The sequence below is a fragment of the Somniosus microcephalus genome, chromosome 22 (assembly GCF_052327205.1).
Source record: "Somniosus microcephalus isolate GS21.2 chromosome 22, FLI_Smic_1.0, whole genome shotgun sequence".
Lineage (NCBI taxonomy): Eukaryota > Metazoa > Chordata > Chondrichthyes > Squaliformes > Somniosidae > Somniosus > Somniosus microcephalus.
In genome coordinates, this window is record NC_141008.1 from 67,542,850 (window position 1) to 67,561,374 (window position 18,525).

At 43.3% G+C, this 18,525-nt stretch overlaps 1 protein-coding gene across 3 annotated transcripts in view; it reads left to right on the plus strand.

Annotated features, from left to right (window-relative positions):
- Positions 1–18,525, plus strand: part of sez6b (seizure related 6 homolog b) — a 996,456-nt gene that overhangs the window by 375,533 nt on the left and 602,398 nt on the right. For all 3 annotated transcript variants that reach the window (XM_085965010.1, XM_085965009.1, XM_085965011.1), the window contains exon 2: positions 13,688–14,551. In XM_085965010.1, coding sequence (XP_085821136.1) covers positions 13,688–14,551 — 864 coding nt within the window. The remainder of the gene's footprint in view (positions 1–13,687; positions 14,552–18,525) is intronic.

An 18,525-nucleotide genomic window follows, 5' to 3' on the forward strand; every position in this document is an offset into this window, starting at 1 on the left:
TCCTTGTATTCCCCTGCTAAGCACAACTTATCAAAAGAACCTGACAATTTGGATGAAACCTGCCGACCTTTTTGCAAAAAGCTCAGAAAAAGATGACTTTTTTCAGTTGATTCCTCTGCCCCACCCCCGCCAGTTTGATTGAGGCAGGGGTTTCATAGAAAAAGTTCTGTAGCTTGATTAATGTAACCTCTAGTGTTCTAGCTTGCCCTGAAAGCTGTAGTTTACAATTGCAAGTATTTTCAGATTGTTAGCAGCTTGTCACTTTCACTTGTGACGAGTGGAATTTCCGCCTTCTGTCCCCGTTTTTTTTTAACTGTAATTGCATTTGTGAAGATTTCACCTTTTGCTCTCAACAAATTGTTCCAATTGCTACGTGTGGCAAAGGCTGCTGAGAGATGGATGCCTTGAGTGAACCGAGCTTCAGTGTTGCACTATTTTGTTTGCACACGATACAATGAATAGCAAAACTAAACTTAAAATCTGTGATTCTAAGAGAGAAACTGGCACTGACTCATAAGGGATATATTTTCACTGGTATACATTACAAATGTGCTCAAATTCTGCATAATTATTTTATAGTCAAGTAATCAGTTACCGTATTAGCAATGTGAACATACGCATTTGTATCCATATGCCCAGACATTCCAAACCACTACAGAGTACAGAATGATCCAGGGTGGCTCGATATCAGTAATCCGCCATAAAGGTGTATGTTGCAATCTGACCTCTTGATTTAATTAATCATTCCAGGCTCTCCTACTCCTGCATTAGTTCACGAGCAATAACTTCATCTGTGGCCTCTCCCCATTAAGGATGTGCACAGGTTTTTGGACTCTGAGAGCAAAGCTTGAACAACAGGATAAGGGGTAGGACATTTAGGACAGAGATGAGGAGAAATTTCTTCACTCAGAGGGTGGTGAACCTGTGGAATTCTCTACCACAGAAGGCTGTGGAGGCCAAGTCACTGAAGTACAAAACGCTACTTAGGCCACAGCTGGAATACTGTGTGCAGTTCTGGTCGCCACACTATAGGAAGGATGTGATTGCATTGGAGAGGGTGCAGAGGAGATTCACCAGGATGTTACCTGGGCTGGAGCGCTTCAGCTATGAAGAGAGACTGGACAGGCTGGGGTTGTTTTCCTTAGAGCAGAGAAGGCTGAGGGGGGACCTGATGGAGGTGTACAAAATTATGAGGGGCATAGATAGGGTAGATAGAAAGGAACTTTTCCCCTTAGTAGAGGGGTCAATAACCAGGGGGCATAGTTTCAAGGTAAGGGGCAGGAGATATAGAGGGGATTTGAGGAAAAACTTTTTCACCCAGAGGGTGGTTGGAATCTGGAACTCACTGCCTGAAAGGGTGGTAGAGGCAGAAACCCTCAACATTCAAGAAGCATTTAGATGAGCACTTGAAACGCCATAGCATACAAGGCTACGGACCAAGTGCTGGAAAATGGGATTAGAATAGACAGGGCTTGATGGCCGGTGCGGACACGATGGGCCGAAGGGCCTCTTTCTGTGCTGTATAACTCTATGACTCTATTTAAGAAGGAGATAGATAGATTTCTAGACACAAAAGGTGTCAAGGGGTATGGAGAGAGAGCAGGAATATGGTATTGAGATAGAGGATCAGCCATGATTATATTGAATGGCGGAGCAGACTTGAAGGGCCGAATGGCCTACTCCTACTCCTATTTTTCTGTGTTTCTAACAGATGAACGTCACCTGAACCCCCAGATTGTTGCACAGCCCCGAATCCCTTCCAGTGTGGTTGTTTAGCAGCTTGTCCAGGGATTCGGTTACCGTTATTTAATTTTATTTACGAGTGTTCATGTTGCTGTAAAATCTGCCTTGGGCTGTGGAAATGTTGCACAGGTCCAACATGGCGATGCTGGGTGTTCAGGCACGTGATGAGATGAGGGATTAACGGCAGCTGTTAAAATGAAGCTCCATGGGTACATCGTGGGTTAGAGATGCGGGAAAGCGTTTATTACTGTGACAGTGAGAACATTGACTGCTGCTCCATTTTTTTTTTGGTCTAGTGCTTTATTTAATTAAATGGCGATGATTAACTTATGATTCAAAAGAAGGACTGAAATACAGGGTTGTTGGAATTGGCTCCAATGGGCTAATAATTCACACAAGTGAAAAATCCAAGTGATAACAAACATGTGTGAATTATCGCATAAGAGCAGCCATGCACAGCAGCGGAAGATTAATTTAAATGCCATGCTAAGAGACTGGCGATCATTCACTCCCATAGAATAAGCAGAGTATTTCAGTGACAGTGGCTTCCAGAGGCTCTTTCACTCGTGTAAAAGACTGTCATAACTCACTTCTCCCCGTGGTGCTCATGAATTATGGATCCTTCACATAGCTGAAGGGAGCTGGCTGTCACCAGTGACTGGCAGAGAGGTATCTTGATCTTTCTCTTGATAAGACGATACATTATATATAATTTTTAAAAAATAATATTGCTGGATTCCAGTAATCCTGCCTTTTTCTTCTAAATGGGTTTTCCCTGGGTGTTGTAAACCCTCCACTGTTGATCTCCAACATGCAACCTCTTTTATGATTCATCATGGCGAAGAAAGAACATTATCAACATCATTACTTTTTGGTTTTATACATTGCAGCAATGTACTGTGACATGCTATTGTGATTTAGCGCATATTGCACCTTTCTCTTGGTACAAACTCTTCATTCCATTCATTTCATCACAAGATCGCTTCAGATGAGAAAGAGAGAGGCCCTTACTTGATCCAGAACACCAACCCAATCAGCTTCCAAAGGCAACTTTATCGTCCAGCTGAGCAAGCAGACAGGACCTCAGTTTAACAACTTATCCGAAGTACAGTTCCTCTGACAATGCAGCATTCCTTCAGTACTGCACTTTCAGCCTAGATCACATGGTCACATCTTGGCGCCAGGCTCGTAAACCCAGAGCCAAAAGTGCCACTAACCGAGCTTAACTGATGCAGCTCATTTATTGGTTGACCAAAAGAGAGCCATTGTTGAAGGAATATTTGTGGACAAACTGTATAAACTGCTTCTGCATTTACAGTATTTTTTTTTATCCACTTTTCTCCCTCAACTTTTCTGACTGGTGCGGAGGTCCAATTCCATAGGATCTGACATCCCTTCCATTACCTCACCCAAGAGGCCGTTCACCATTTGTCAGCCTTGACAGAGAGTCTCAGCAGGCCATTCAACTGTGGTGCATTGTGAGCATGAATGGAAACAGAGGCACGAAGAGACCAATTGCAATGCACTTGCTGCTACCCTGGCTGAGATCAGCTTACAGCACAGTCCAGGGACTGAAACCTTTGTGGTCGGTATGGTTAAGTACAACAGCACCAGTCTTCAGCTGAGCCACTGGGGAAGCCCAGCTATACAATAACTAAGGTCAGCCTATTGTAAGAAGCTTTCAGTTATAGTAAGTTGAAGGTTTATTCAAGCAACTTTCAGATACTATAGGTATTTTCTGCTTTAAAACCAGGACTTTCTTACTAAATTTTAGGACATTTTTAATAGGCCTTTGGAAAAGACTTGGTAGAGAAACAAAGGAAGGGCTGACAGTCAGTAACAGATCAAGATGATACATTTGCATAGAATTTGGTGCTTGTGACCAACTTGGCTGTCAATCCAGAGGTACCTGAGCCAGGAAACTGCAGTACAGGAAACTCGTTGTTATCCGGCACCGACAGGACCGGCGTGTTGCCGGTTGATCAAAAATTCCGGATGACGGAGAGGGTTATCTACTGAGGCTATTTTTAACAAAGAAAAATAAGAAAATCAAGAAATATGCAGTATACAGTAATTGGGTACTCACCTACAGAATGCTGTGTTAAAAGGATGGTGGAAGATGCTTGATTAAGTACAGTACTGCCAGTTGAGGGTAATGCAATGCAATGACTACCAGCAGTGTGAGAGACACACAATACCCCTGTAAAATGGCAGATCAGAAGAGACTACCGGCAGCGCGGGAGAGTCAGACTCCTGTTACAGGGGTATTGAGGTGTTCCGACTTCCGACAGTGCCAAGAAGCCGAGTAGTGGCAGTTTGGAGAACTACCCCCACTGACTAACTTGGCCACTGCGGGAGACTCGGACTCGGCAACATTGCTGGTTATTGAGGTGTTGTTTTCGGAGTGAGAATTTTGCCGGTTAATAGAGAATTCCGTATATTTAGGTGCTGTTTAAACGAGAGTTTCCTGTAGTAGTCGAGTGATCAGAATGCCTCAGTGTGCGAGTGAGAATCCAAAATAGTGGTTCTGCATGGGAAGAAGAATGAATCACACCATTGAAGAAATCTCTTCCAAGCAGAAGATAAAAGGGAAGCACTTTCTACTGAAATTGCTCTTCCTGGGCTTTCGCCATTGACAGTAAACTTTAGAAATTCAGTTACAAAGGAAGAATTACAGCAGGGGTGTCATGGAGATAGAAATTGGGAGTGTTTTTCCTTTGTGGAGAGATTTTACTCAGCAGGGGTAATTTATCTTTTTTAGCAACGAGAGGAGTAGCAGGCACTAATGCTTATGTGAATGTGTGGGGAATGTCAGATTTTAAAAATGAAGCAGGAAGGAGAAACATGTTCTTTGTGTGTCTAAAATATAACTATATATGCTTTTTAAAAAGCTACTTAAAGTTGAGCTAAGAAAAGCATGTATGCAAGAATGCACATCGAACCAGTCATCGTCTGAAAGCGACAAGGGTCGGAGCCTTCTGATGATGAATCTCACATCAAATATCTCTTCCAGATACAACTGACCTGCTAAGCTTATCAACATCTTTTCTGTATATTACTTGAAGTATAATTCATTTTAAAGAGAAATTAGAGAGGAAGACACATTTATTGATGGACTGTTTCACCATAAGGAAGGAATGACATGTAGTGGGCAAAGTGAAGATTTTATGGCGGTTTTGGGAGGATAATGAAAAGGACTGAGGGCTGAGTTTTAAAGGTGTCAAAATAACAAGTGGATTTAGGGTCTTAAAAGATGTGGTGAGACAATAGTTAAGTGATGTTGCAGCCATGCAATCTGTCCCAGCCTTACGTATGAGCAGGCCTCTTCTGCTCTTTCAACTCTCAGCTGCTGTGTTTTCCTTTTTTTCCCCTCCTTCTCAAGGGCAACTAGGGATGGGCGTCGCTGGCAAAGCCAGCATTTATTGCCCATCCCTAGTTGCCCTTGAGAAGGAGGTGGTGAGCCACCTTCTTGAACCGTTGCAGTCCGTGTGGTGAGGGTACTCCCACAGTGCTGTTAGGGAGGGAGTTCCAGGATTTTGACTCAGTGACGATGAAGGAACGGCGATATACTTCCAAGTCAGGATGGCGTGTGACTTGGAGGGGAACTTGGAGGTGGTGGTGTTCCCATGCGCCTGCTGCCCTTGTCTTTCTAGGTGGTAGAGGTCGTGGGTTTGGGAGGTGCTGCCGAAGAAGCCTTGGCGAGTTGCTGCAGTGCATCTTGTAGATGGTGCACACTGCAGCCACGGTGGAGGGAGTGAATGTTTAAGGTGGTGGATGGGGTGCCAATCAAGCAGGCTGCTTTGTCCTGGATGGTGTTGAGCTCCTTGAGTGTTGTTGGAGCTGCACTCATCCAGGCAAGTGGAGAATATTCCATCACACTCCTGACTTGTGCCTTGTAGATGGTGGAAAGGCTTTGGGGAGTCAGGAGGTGAGACACTCAATGCAGAATACCCAGCCTCTGACCTGCTCTTGTTGCCACGGTATTTATGTGGCTGGTCCAGTTAAGTTTCTGGTCAATGGTGACCCCCCAAGATGTTAATGGTGGGGGATTCGGCGATGGTAATGCCGTTGAATGTCAAGGGGAGGTGGTTAGACTCTCGCTTGTTGGAGGTAGTTATTACCTGGCGCTTGTGTGGCACGAATGTTACCTGCCACTTATCAGCCCAAGCCTGAATGTCGTCCAGGTCTTGCTGCATGCGGGCATGGACTGCTTCATTATCTGAGGAATTGCGAATGGCACTGAACACTGTGCAGTCATCAGCAAACATCCTGACGTGTGCCGCTCTCCACTCTGATCAGAGGCTTCAGCCATAATTTCAAAACCCCTCCACCTTCCTCGAGAAGCCTTCTCAAATCTACCACATGGACTGCCCCTTCAGTTAATTATCGTAATTTCTCTTTCTCCGTCCCCACCAGTCCCCTTGTAAAACAGCTTAGAAACATGTTGTTATGTGAAAGGTGCTGTTCAAATGCAAGCTGTTCTTGTAGTAAAGGTGGAAAAGTACCGTAAGGAGGTCACAGCAAGAATGCTTGAAGCAAAAGTGTTTCAACAAGGTGAGTGCAAGACAAGCCATTGGAAAATTAGATATGTAGGTAAAGAAATATATAAATAATGCAGTATTGTGTTTACCCGGGGCTAGTTAAAAATGACTTAAAAAAAATCCTAGAACAAAGAATAAAAATTGGTGAAACACACTGCAAGGCATGTTAGAAATAATCAAATATATTCTGGGGTTTTTCACAATAGACCAAGTTTTCAAGAACAAATAGTGCCTCAGGATGATGAGAGAGACACAAACATGGACATTTTAAAGGATTCGTTTTTACAACAGTTTTGATTGTACAGAATGATAGTACACTTTTCCCAGCAGCGTGAGGGCAGGCGATACAGCCAAGTTCATGGTGAAAACATATACAAGCAAATGAGAAAATAAATATAAGTAATGAAGCAGTCATTAAAAAAAATGGAGTTCATGAATATTTATAAGACAACAGGACCAGCTAGAATGTGTCCAAAGGTACTTAAGGAAATTAAGGTAAAATTAAGAGTTGACTGAATTATGCACAGCTCATTAAACACAGGGGTTGTAAGAAAATTAGAAAATAGTTCGTGCTCCACTAAAAAAGGTCAATATTATCCTGAAAATTCTAGACCTGTTAACAATAGACATCTATTATAGACGTAAAGCTAAGTAGATGTCCTACTGTACAACGGTGCGTGGAACGATAGAAAATATTGGTGTATAAGTAGATCAGTGGAGCGGGGAGTGTTCAGGATGTTGGACTAATGACACATGACGACAACAACAGCACCAATTTGCATTTATATAGCGCCTTTAATGTAGTGAAATGTCCCATTGCGCTTCACTGGAGTGTTATCAAACAAAATTTGACACCGAGCCACGTAGAGAGATATTAGGACAGGTGACCAAAAGCTTGGTCAAAGAGGCAGGTTTTTAGGATCGTCTTAAAAGAGGAGAGAGAGGTAGGGAGGCGGAGAGGTTTAGGGAGGGAATTCCAGAGCTTGGGGCCTCGGCAGCTGAAGGCACGGCCGCCAATGGTGGAGCGATTATAATCAGATGCGCAAGAGACCAGAATCGAAGGAGTGTAGAGATCTCGGAAGGTTGTAGGGCTGGAGGAGGTTACAGAGCTAGGGAGGGGTGAGGCCATGGAAGGATTTGAAAACAAGGATGAGAATTTTTAAATCAAGGCTTTGCTGGACTGGGAGCCAATGTAGGTCAGTGAGTGCAGGGATGATGGGTGAACGGGACTTGGTGCGAGTTAGGATACAGGCAGCAGAGTTTTGGATGAGCTCAAGTTTACAAAGGGTGCAAGCTGGGAGGTTGGCCAGGAGTGCGTTGGAATAGTCGAGTCTAGAGGTTTCAGCAGCAGATGAGCTGAAGCAGGGGCGGAGGTGGAAGTAGATGATCTTGGCAATGGACTGGAGTTCAGCCTCAAGACAGTGGCCAGGAAGAAGGATGGAATAGGTGACTAGGGAACCAAGTTTGTGGCGGGGACTTAAGCAAATGGCTTTGGTCTTCCCAGTATTATTGGAGGAAATTTCTGCTCATCCAGTGCTGGATGTCGGACAAGCATCGCGACAAATCAAGGGCAGTGGAGGGTTCGAGAGAGCTAGGATTTCTTGTTGTAGAGTTTTGATCCGACAACTGCTTTTTCTTTTTATTTGCTTTATTTGAATTGTTGGATTAATGTAAGTGAAATTCCTATTCGGAAAAATAGATCTTTTTGAAGTCGTTTTGTTTGGTCTGGCCTATATGTGACTCCAGACCCACAGCAAGCCACTCAGTTGTAACAAACCGCTATGAAACACAATAATAAGAATGAAACCAGATGGACCACCTGGCATCGACCTCTGCACTGGCTACGGACATGGCAAAGGCACACCCAGCCCAGTCAACCCTGCAAAGTCCTCCTCACCAACATCTGGGGACTTGTGCCAAAATTGGGAGAGCTGTCCCACAGACTAGTCAAGCAACAGCCTGACATAGTCATAATCCCACAATCATAAACATTCACTCCCTCCACCACCGGTGTTCCGTGGCTGCAGTGTGTACCATCTACAAGGTGCACCACAGCAACTCGCCAAGGCTTCTTCGGCAGCACCTCCCAAACCCGCAAACTCTTCCGCCTAGAAGGACAAGGGCAGCAGGCGCATGGGAACAGCACCACCTCCAAGTTCCCCTCCAAGTCACACACCATTCTGACTTAGAAATATATCGCCGTTCCTTCATTGTTGCTGGGTCAAGACCCTGGAACTCCCTCCCTAACAGCACTGTGGGAGTACCTTCACCACACGGACTGCAGCGGTTCAAGAAGGTGGCACACCACCACCTTCTCAAGGGCAATTAGGGATGGGCAATAAATGCTGGCCTTGCCAGCGACACCCAGATCCCATAAACGAATAAAAAAAAAAGTAGTGCGGATGGTGGGGGGCTAGCTAATGAGTATATCTTTGCACTTTAAATTAGCTGCTTGCCGCCTGGTGAGATTTAATTTCTACCCGAACTATATAGGGAAACACTAGGGCTGAAAGGTGCTCTTCTAAAGCTGAGGTGAGGGGACGCCAAGGGGAACTCAGATTTGCATCTAAAGTCACCTGAGAATAATTGGTATAAAGTGATGGAAATATTCCATTCTCCAGGACCACCATCCCACACCTTAACAAATACATGTCTCCGAAAGTTGACTTCTTGATAGAAATATTTGGGAACAGCACTACACTGAACAAAGACAGTAACAAGTATAAATGCCGGCATTTTGTTTAACAGCTGAGCATAGATAATGTTGAGTATGTGTTTTAATGACTAAAAACTCTGCCTCTATTGACATAATCCTACAGCAATTTTAGTAGGTGTTAGTATTATGTAATAGCATATTGAGTGGGTGGTAATCCATTTCTGTAAAGTATCAAGGCATTAGAAATAGGCATCTTGCATTTCAGTCATTGACCTGCGCAATTAGACTTTTTAAGTGTGATATTTTATCCTTTTAGCACCCTTGTGTAACAAGTGTAACCTTTTGAGGTAAAAGAGGAGTGGGGATTCCTGGGAACAATCAATTAAGTACAGGTGAATGACCACAGTTTTAAACTGATTGATAGCACGTCAATCCTAAGTGTTCTAAATTGGAAAGCTGGCACAATCGCCACCTGTGCCAATGACGCCTGGCACCACAGCACGAAACCTGGGTTTTTATGCTGCAGTTAAGCCAAGCAGCTGATCTATATTGCTGCCCAGCAGCAGTTCCTATCCAAGGAAAATGACAACACTTAGCAGCGATGACATTGCTGTCATTTTTAAAATGGCTATTTTCACCCGGTGGCTCAAGTGGTTGAGATTTGCATTCAGCTTCTTTTGATGAGTTCCTTACTGGCTGCTAGATGAAGGATCATGTGGCTGAAGCTCGAGCTTCCTCATGTCGCGGAGGGGGGGTTTGCAGCTGGGTTGGAAAAGCAGATAAAAGTGGCTGACTCTAAAGCACCCCATTCAAAGTGTTTTTTCCACCGACTGCATTGATCTCAGTGGGTTTCCACCACTTGTCATTCCACCTTCAAACCTAGAGGAGGATGTGAGGAAGTACAGCCTACCCTGTTAATTCAAAGTTGGTTTTTGTTTTTAGAAAAATTAAAATTACCTAAAATATTCAGCACATAAACAGGCCAACTAGTCTGTGCTGGTGCTTGTACACCACTCGAGTCTCCCCCCATTCCATCCACCTCATCTCAGCCTTTTAGTATATCTTTCTCTCATGTAATCGTCCAGTATCCTTTTGACTCAACCACTTCCTCTGGTAGCGAGTTCCACATTATAATAGCAACTCGCCAAGACTTCTTCGGCAGCACCTCCCAAACCCGCGACCTCTACCACCTAGAAGGACAAGGGCAGCAGGCGCATGGGAACAACATCACCTCCAAGTTCCCCTCCAAGTCTCACACCATCCTGACTTGGAAGTATATCGGACGATCCTTCATCGTCGCTGGGTCAAAATCCTGGGACTCCCTCCCTAACAGCACTGTGGGAGTACCTTCACCACCCGGACTGCAGCGGTTCAAGACGGTGGCTCACCACCACCTTCTCAAGGGCAATTAGGGATGGGCAATAAATGCTGGCCTTGTCAGCAACGCCCAGATCCCATAAACGAATATAAAAAAAATAACCACTCTCTGAGTAAAGAAATTTCTCTTTATTTCCCTATTGGATTTATTAGTAACTATTAAAATTGTGCACCAATTAAAATTAAACGACTTCAAGTAATCAGAATTTTTAAACATGGTCAACTCTCTGAAACACTGGTTTTCAACCATGGTTTTTGAAACCACAGTTTATTTCTTTGTTCATGGTACAATTCCCATATTTTATCACCTTAACTGAATGCGCATTGGCATTTTACAACTAAGAACAACCTTGGGTTGTAAATGTAAATGTGTGATTAAAGCTGCAGTGTCGTGTAACTTGTCACAATAGCTATTAACCAGCAATTATTAAGAAAGAAAGACTTACATTTATGTAGCGCCTTTCACGACCACCGGACATCTCAAAGCGCTTTACAGCCAATGAAGTGCAGTCACTGTTGTAATGTGGGAAACGCGGCAGCCAATTCGCGCACAGCAAGCTCCCACCAACAGCAATGTGAAAATGAACAGATAATCTGTTTTTGTTATCTGAAAGACGGCACCTCCGACAGTGCAGCACTCCACTGGAGTGTCGGCCTAGATTTTTGTGCTCACGTCCCTGGAGTGGGACTTGAACCCACAACCTTCTGACTCGGAGGCGAGGGTGCTACCAACTGAGCCACAGCTGACATTGACATTATGAGAATAAATTCTTATATCATACAATACTTTTTCTCATCCTCACTCCCTGCCCAAGAACAGGACTTTATTACATTTTGCCATCTTTTTGCACTTCTTGCTCACATTATTTTTTTACCCTCCTTATTTTAGATTGCTCTCATTGGTCAGTCCGAACTCCCTGTGCTTTCAAGGGCATAATTGTTAATCTTGCTACTTAGGTAAGCCTTTGGTAGTGTGCCCAAGATAATGAACAGAATATCCGCTCTAATAATTTTTGCTGTTGGAATTATCCATCGGCTCTCCCTGGTTTTTGAGAAGTGGTAGAGCATCACGACAGCAGACCACATTTCAAGTTTAACAATTCAGTGAACTTGCTTAATAAAAATTAACAAATGAATGAAGTAACCTACATACAATAACATATGTACTTCCTGAATTTGAATCATAAGGGGCCCAAAACTTTAAAAAAAAAACTTGCTACAGTCAAAATTCTGTCCCAAGCTTAACTCACTACTTTCAAACAAACACCGATTTTGTGACTTGTTCAATTTTGAGTGTGATATCCAATTATTTTTGAATGGACAGGTGGTCCCTGGCATGAATCAACTGAGCGGCCTGCGGATGGCACTGTCCAGGGAGAGTATAAATACTCGGGCACAGGCCCAGCTTGCGCAGGACATTCTTAACAGGAACTAGTGAAGGGACACAACTAGACCTCCATGTTGTAAAACAGTTGATTAAAGCTTTGTTTAACGCTTAGACCAAGTGCCTAGTAGTTTTCTTATGTCAGTCCCCATTTCTGACCCCACGCTGATCTGTAAGCAGGTCACTGAGTGAAAGAGAGGCAGTAGCCGAAGAAATTCTCAGCTTTGGAAATCCTTTTCGATCTGCCCTGTCTCCTCCTCCATCCTTTGCCATGTTTGGGGTGAACCTTGCACAAATTGAAGCCATCAATCTTTTAGGCAAAGATCAGGCACATCTGGATCCTGTCTGGATTTCCTTCCTAGCGCTGGACTTGCAACAACACTTGGCCAATGGGGCGAAGGATTTTAAGTCCTTTTAATTAATAACTAAACTAGAGAATCTCTGCAAAGCTAAAAGACAGAACTGCTTCATTTTTGTCATAGACATTCTGACATCATACTGTCTGAAATGAGACAACATGGTAATATTAATAGTGGCATTTTAATACTTAGAAACAGCATTTATGAAAAAACAATTGCAACAAAACGCTATTGTAATATTTGGAAATAATATAGAAGTTGTTCTAAGGAAGAAGAGTTATTTATAGCAAGATTGTAGATGTGTTTTTAAATGCACATTTAATACTGTAATAGTGGGTAGAGCAAACCTTAACCCAAATCTACTTATTCACAATGTTGATGCATGCAGTGTTTGGTATGATCTTTGGTCCATGCAATCAGGAATGGAGTGCAGCATATTAAAAACAGTGTGATTGCTTATGACATTAATCTTCTGTCCACTTGGAACTCGATTCACTTGAGATCCATAATGATTATCGAGGAGAAAAGACTTTCATTCCATTTTGTAAAGAGTTGCTCTAATCAGCTATGTTACATGGTCCTTGAATTTATAAAAATGCTTTTATAGTTTCAATTTACACCTATAACAATATACTGAATCTAGAATTGGAGTATTAATCGATTAATCGTAGGTTACAAATACTTAGTCTGTCTCCACAATTGTAAGAAATCACACAGCACCAAGTTATAGTCCAACAGCTTTATTTGAAATCACAAGCTTTCGGAGCGCTGCTCCTTCGTCAGGTGAAGTGGAGAGATGCATAAAGACACAGCTTATATAGTCAGAGAATAATGTCAGATGTTTACAGGTAATCTTTCTAACTGCCATTTATCACACCTCGACAGAGAGATAATCACAGCAATCAAAGGTGTAAATGGTGTCCAAACAGGTCAGTCAGGAAAACATTACATCAAAGAACAATGAGGTGGGGTCACAAGGGGTCAAAATGGCAGTTAGAAAGATTACCTGTAAACATCTGACATTATTCTCTGACTATATAAGCTGTGTTTTTATGCATCTCTCCACTTCACCTGACAAAGGAGCAGCGCTCCGAAAGCTTGTGATTTCAAATAAAGCTGTTGGACTATAACCTGGTGTTGTGTGATTTCTTACATTTGTCCACCCCAGTCCAACACCGGCATCTCCACACCATGTCCCCACAATGACATTGTTGAGGTCAATTTGCCAATGATATTGAAATCCCCAAAGGATTATGATCAGAAAAACTTTTTCCTCAAAGTATGATGGACCTGAGGAATACATTTTCAGAGGTGGTAGTTGATACAGTCTCAGCTGACATCTTTAAAAGGGAGTTGGATCAATAACTGTTAGACGGGGGATTGAGGTTTAGAGAGATATTTGTATTGGTACTTGACTTTTTTCAGTGTAAGAAGAGGAAGGAACAGGTTTTGATACACAGCAGGATAATCAAGAGAGATTGGAATTTGCATTTATATAACTCCTTTAATGTTCTCGAGCCCTTCACAACCAGTATGTTTGAAGTGCAGTCACTATTGTTCTGAAGGTAAACTTGTATTTCTTCCCGTAATCCTGGAGTGACTTGTTCTTATTGCTTTGTTTTTAAAGGCCTGGCCAGAGCTCTGAATGCCGTAAGTGGGAAAGGCATGAGCGATGCCGAGATGGAAATTGGACGTACCACTGCTACGACTACTACTGATCCAGAAGATGAATTTCACTTTGTTAGTACAACTCCCAATATCAATATCAACAACCATCACCCACTGCTTGAAGAAATCATTCATGAGACCCTACTGAAGAAGGATTTCCTTGGACAGGAACCATTTTTTACTGGTAAGACAGGAATGAGGATTGGCCCTACCTTGCCTGCTTCTCAATCAGAGAAACCTCAGGATCCTTTGGTTAATCAGATAGCCACTAATGACAGTCCTGCTTTTTCTGACCTCACCACGACAACTACAATGGCTTCAAGCTCTCCAATGACGACGTTGGGTACTACAGCTTCTTTGGTAACAGATACTGCTCCCTTGGCTGACGATACTGGTGTAATGCATGGAGGGAAAACTTCTCCAATGGTGCGAATGGCTGCCACCACAGACTCTCTAACAACGGCTGTTGTGAGCACAGCTACATCTGAGGTGCCAGAGACCGCATTCCAGAATAGTAATACCGCATTCGTTCAAACTGAACCCGCACGCCCCTCAATTGCAACGGGAGCCCCTCGGAGCAAGTCCAGCACCTTTCGGCACTTCACTGACCAAGGGGCAGCTACTGTGGTAACTAGCGACACTCCAACAGCCATTACCATAACCACCGGAGCAGGAATGCATCAAATGCAAGGACCGAGTACGGAGCAAAATGATCATCCTGCTTTCGACCCAACTGTCACATCAGCTGCTAATGATGCTGATGAGGAAACCACGACGACAACCATCATTACAACAACTATAATTACAACTGTACAGACACCAGGTATAAGATTATCTTTTCTGGGCGGGGAGGGGTAGGGTGTGCAGTTCGGGTATTCCCCCACCTTGATCTCCCTGCTCCATGCGCCAGCCAAAGAAAAGGGCAGGTAGTGGACCTGGTTAGCGTCTCTGCCAGTGGTCTGAATCTAGCCACCAGGACCACTCCAACTTGACCTATTAGCCAGGGAAGTTGCTTGAACCATGAATATTGCTGCAAAATATACAATGTAAAATGCAGAACTAATAATTGTTACTCTTCCAGTAGTAGCACAGTCTGCTGCAAATGTAGGTAGTGCAACAACCCTAAGTATCAGTTGGCCTTCATATCGCTCAATAGGATCTCAGTTTAAGTTGCTGTCATTTGGCACCGAAGGGTTTATCCTGTGACAGGCCGAGGATAAGTAACAAACCAAATTGGACATCTTAATCGCTCTGAATTTAGGAACACAGAAGCTGCTAGATGAAAAAAGACCAAGGTCCATTGTTGACTAATCATAACAATCAATCTCTACAGCAGACTCGGAGAGAATTTTGCAAAGGTGAAAAAATCCAGTTGCAAGCAATTCTGATTCTTTTGGATTTTCAAAATGGTGCTTTTTTTAAATAAATCTTTCTCCAATAGAAAGGTAGAAAAAAGATACATTAGTTGATCAAATGCAGGCAGTGCATTAGAGAGCAAATGGCATCACGTGTCTATCACTGTGTGACCCGTCCTCATTTACGTTTTCAGAACTTCCATAGCGGGTATTCAGATTGGCCAAGTTGGACCCGTAGTGCTTGACTCGCCCTGGAGGCTGCCTTACTTCTCATTCTATATTCCATCATCGCTAGGCGCTCCTTCAGCCACCTTGCCCCTCCCCTCCCCTTTGGAACTCTGAGGGTGCATGCAGGGACATACCCACTGAAAACTCACTGAGCAAACCAGATATGGCGTGTCTCAATTCTGATAGATTCAACTGCACATCCCTGTGGCTTGTATTCTAAACCCTGGCATATTCTGTAAATTTGACCAGTTTGTCAAGAGACCTTGTTAATAAAGTAGGATTTGCCTTCAACAAATGTGGATAGCTTTCAATTTACCACTGATGGCACTACAAAGATATAATCAGTTTCTCTCTCAAGTTCTCAATCAATGGGGATATATCATGAATACATTATGAAAATGTGCCTCCCCCCTCAACATTCTCAGCACTTAAATAGCCGGAATCTAAATCCAATCCAAATAGCAGACATATTATTTAGGGAAGAGCAGTTCCATGATGGAATTGGTAGGCACTTGAACTAAATAACATCCCATTTCTACAAACGACGAGGAAGTCTTCCCTGATCCTTATTGCTACTTAGATATTTTTTTTAATGGTGGCAGGGCGCACAATTTTTCAACAGGCAATTTGGAGGCCGAAAAGTGAGGCCATGCTACCGGTGTACGCAGCGGCAGTTTAAAGAAAGACAGACTTGCATTGATGTAGCGCCTTTCACAACTTCAGGGCGTGCCAAAGCACTTACCTCTAAGACCTGACCACGGGGAAGGTGTCTCAGGATTCAGCCTGCTCAAGTAAGTTTCTTGAGCAGGCCAAATCCAAATTCAGATTCTTGTGTCAGCTGTGGCTCAGTGGGTAGCACACTCGCCTCTGAAGTCAGAAGGTTGTGGGTTCAAGTCCCACTCCAGAGACTTGAGCACATAAAGCTAGGCTGACACTCCAGTGCAGTGCTGAGGGAGTGCTGCACTGTCGGAGGTGCCTTCTTTCAGGTGAGACGTTAAACTGAGGCCCTGTCTGCCCGCTTGGGTGGACGTAAAAGATCCCATGGCACTATTTGGAAGAACAGGGGAGTTATCCCTGATGTCCTGGCCAATATTTATCCTTCAATCAACATAACAAACAGATTATCTGGTCATTATATAATCATAAAATCATAGAATGCCGCGTTTCCCACATTACAACAGTGACTCCACTTCAAAAGTACTTCATTGACTGTAAAGCACTTTGAGACGTCCGGTGGTTGGAAAGGCGCTATATAAATGCAAGTCTTTCTTTTTCTTAAAGATGGTTTCTGCTGGAGATAAAAAAAAATTGTATTTGAATTAAAAGTTGTAATTTAGTAAAATTCATGTTTTAAAATGTGTCCACTGTACACGGGAGATCAGTAGACAAGTTGCTTCGTTGCAATCACAAAGCCGCAGAACAGTCCTTTGGCATTCCTATAAAAGAGGGGGAAATAGCTAACGTCAAAATCTCTTATTTTAAGACCACTCTCTGTCCCAAAACTCCGACAACTTGAATTTGTAATAAAATGCCACCGACTATTTCCTTTGAAGGAATCTTTTTTTTATTTGTTTAAATAAGAATTTCCCCTGAATGTTTGCTTAATATCGACCCTGGTGTTCCAGTGACCTGCTGTTTAGCTTTTTCAAATTGTGACTTGTGCATCTTACTAAGCTGTTCAAAAGTCCCTTAAAACATGGTGAAATAACAAGGATGCTGGTCACATGTGACATTCACCCCTTGCCACACACATTTCATCGAATAATATGGCACATTTAAGCTGTAATGCAGGGTTAATGTGATGTATAAAAGCAGAGACTCTCGACTGGATTGAAATATAATTAAAATACACAATGAGCTGAATACTTCACTTTCCTTTAATTATTTAACACAGGGAGGTTGTGAGCCCCAACCCCTCCCCCCCACAAAAAGATCACAGTCTGAACTTCTTTCATTACAGGGAGACAGAATGGGAAAATTCGATTTTTGTTTTTAAATCATGCTTGAGTGTACAATTAAAAATAGTATCTAGCGACTTCTTAAAGGAAGTGCTGATCAAACTACCTACTAATGGTTTTAGTGTCGAGATGCATCTTCTGTTCTGTATTTGGTGACCTTACGGTAATCAAAGTGCTCAGTTCATCTTGTACATTAATTAGATCCAGCAGAGAGCCCCTGCTTTATATACAACAGCCACAATATATACTCTGCACTTTATAATTAAAACCAAGCCTTATTTAACACCTTGGACCTTCAATGAACTTTCATGAGAGAAGGGAAAAGTATGGTATTAGGATCCTTATGCTGCTCTCCCTGTCCTCACAGCCACTGTTGCACTGAGATAACTGTAAGTCCTTATGATCTGTAACTTGCAAAGATACAGGTGTAAGATCCCAGAGGGACCCTGGTTCCGAATGATAAGAACATAAGAAATAGGAGCAGGAGTAGGCCATACGGCCCCTCGAGCCTGCTCCGCCATTCAATAAGATCATGGCTGATCATCGACCTCAACTCCACTTTCCCGCCCAATCTCCATATCCCTTGATTCCCCTAGAGTCCAAAAATCTATCGATCTCAGCCTTGAATATACTCAATGACTGAGCATCCACAGCCCTCTGGGGCAGAGAATTCCAAAGATTCACAACCCTCGGAGTGAAGAAATTCCTCCTCATCTTGGTCTTAAATGGCCTACCCCTTATCCTGAGACTATGCCCCCTAGTTCTAGACACTCCAGCCAGGGGAAATAAGGGCCAGGATCTTACTTATGAGGCGCGTTGGGGGTGGGACTGCTGCCTTTCGGTTTCTAGTCCCGTCCCCAGCGACGTCCGACGCACAGACGCTATTTTGCGTCAATTGGCCTGGTTAAGCCCGCCTTGCGGGCTTGCCGGCCAATTAAGAGAAAGCCGGTGTCAGATGATGTTAGTTGATGACACGCTATCTGCCGGTTTTCTTAAAGGGGCCACCGCCATTTCTTTTTGACAGATGATTTTTTCAGTGTTTGGCAGCATTGAGGTGCTGCAAACACTGTACAAAGGTGAGCCCTTGTACCCAGGCTCTCCAGTGACTCTCTCCTTAGGCTAAAACAGATGGCAGCTACAGGTGAGGTTACAGAAGCGATCTGTCACTGGTGAGAGAGGTTCTCCCAATGAGGGGGGACTACACAAACACTTCAAAGCTTGTCACGTACTGAAAATTCTAAACACATTAAAAATGA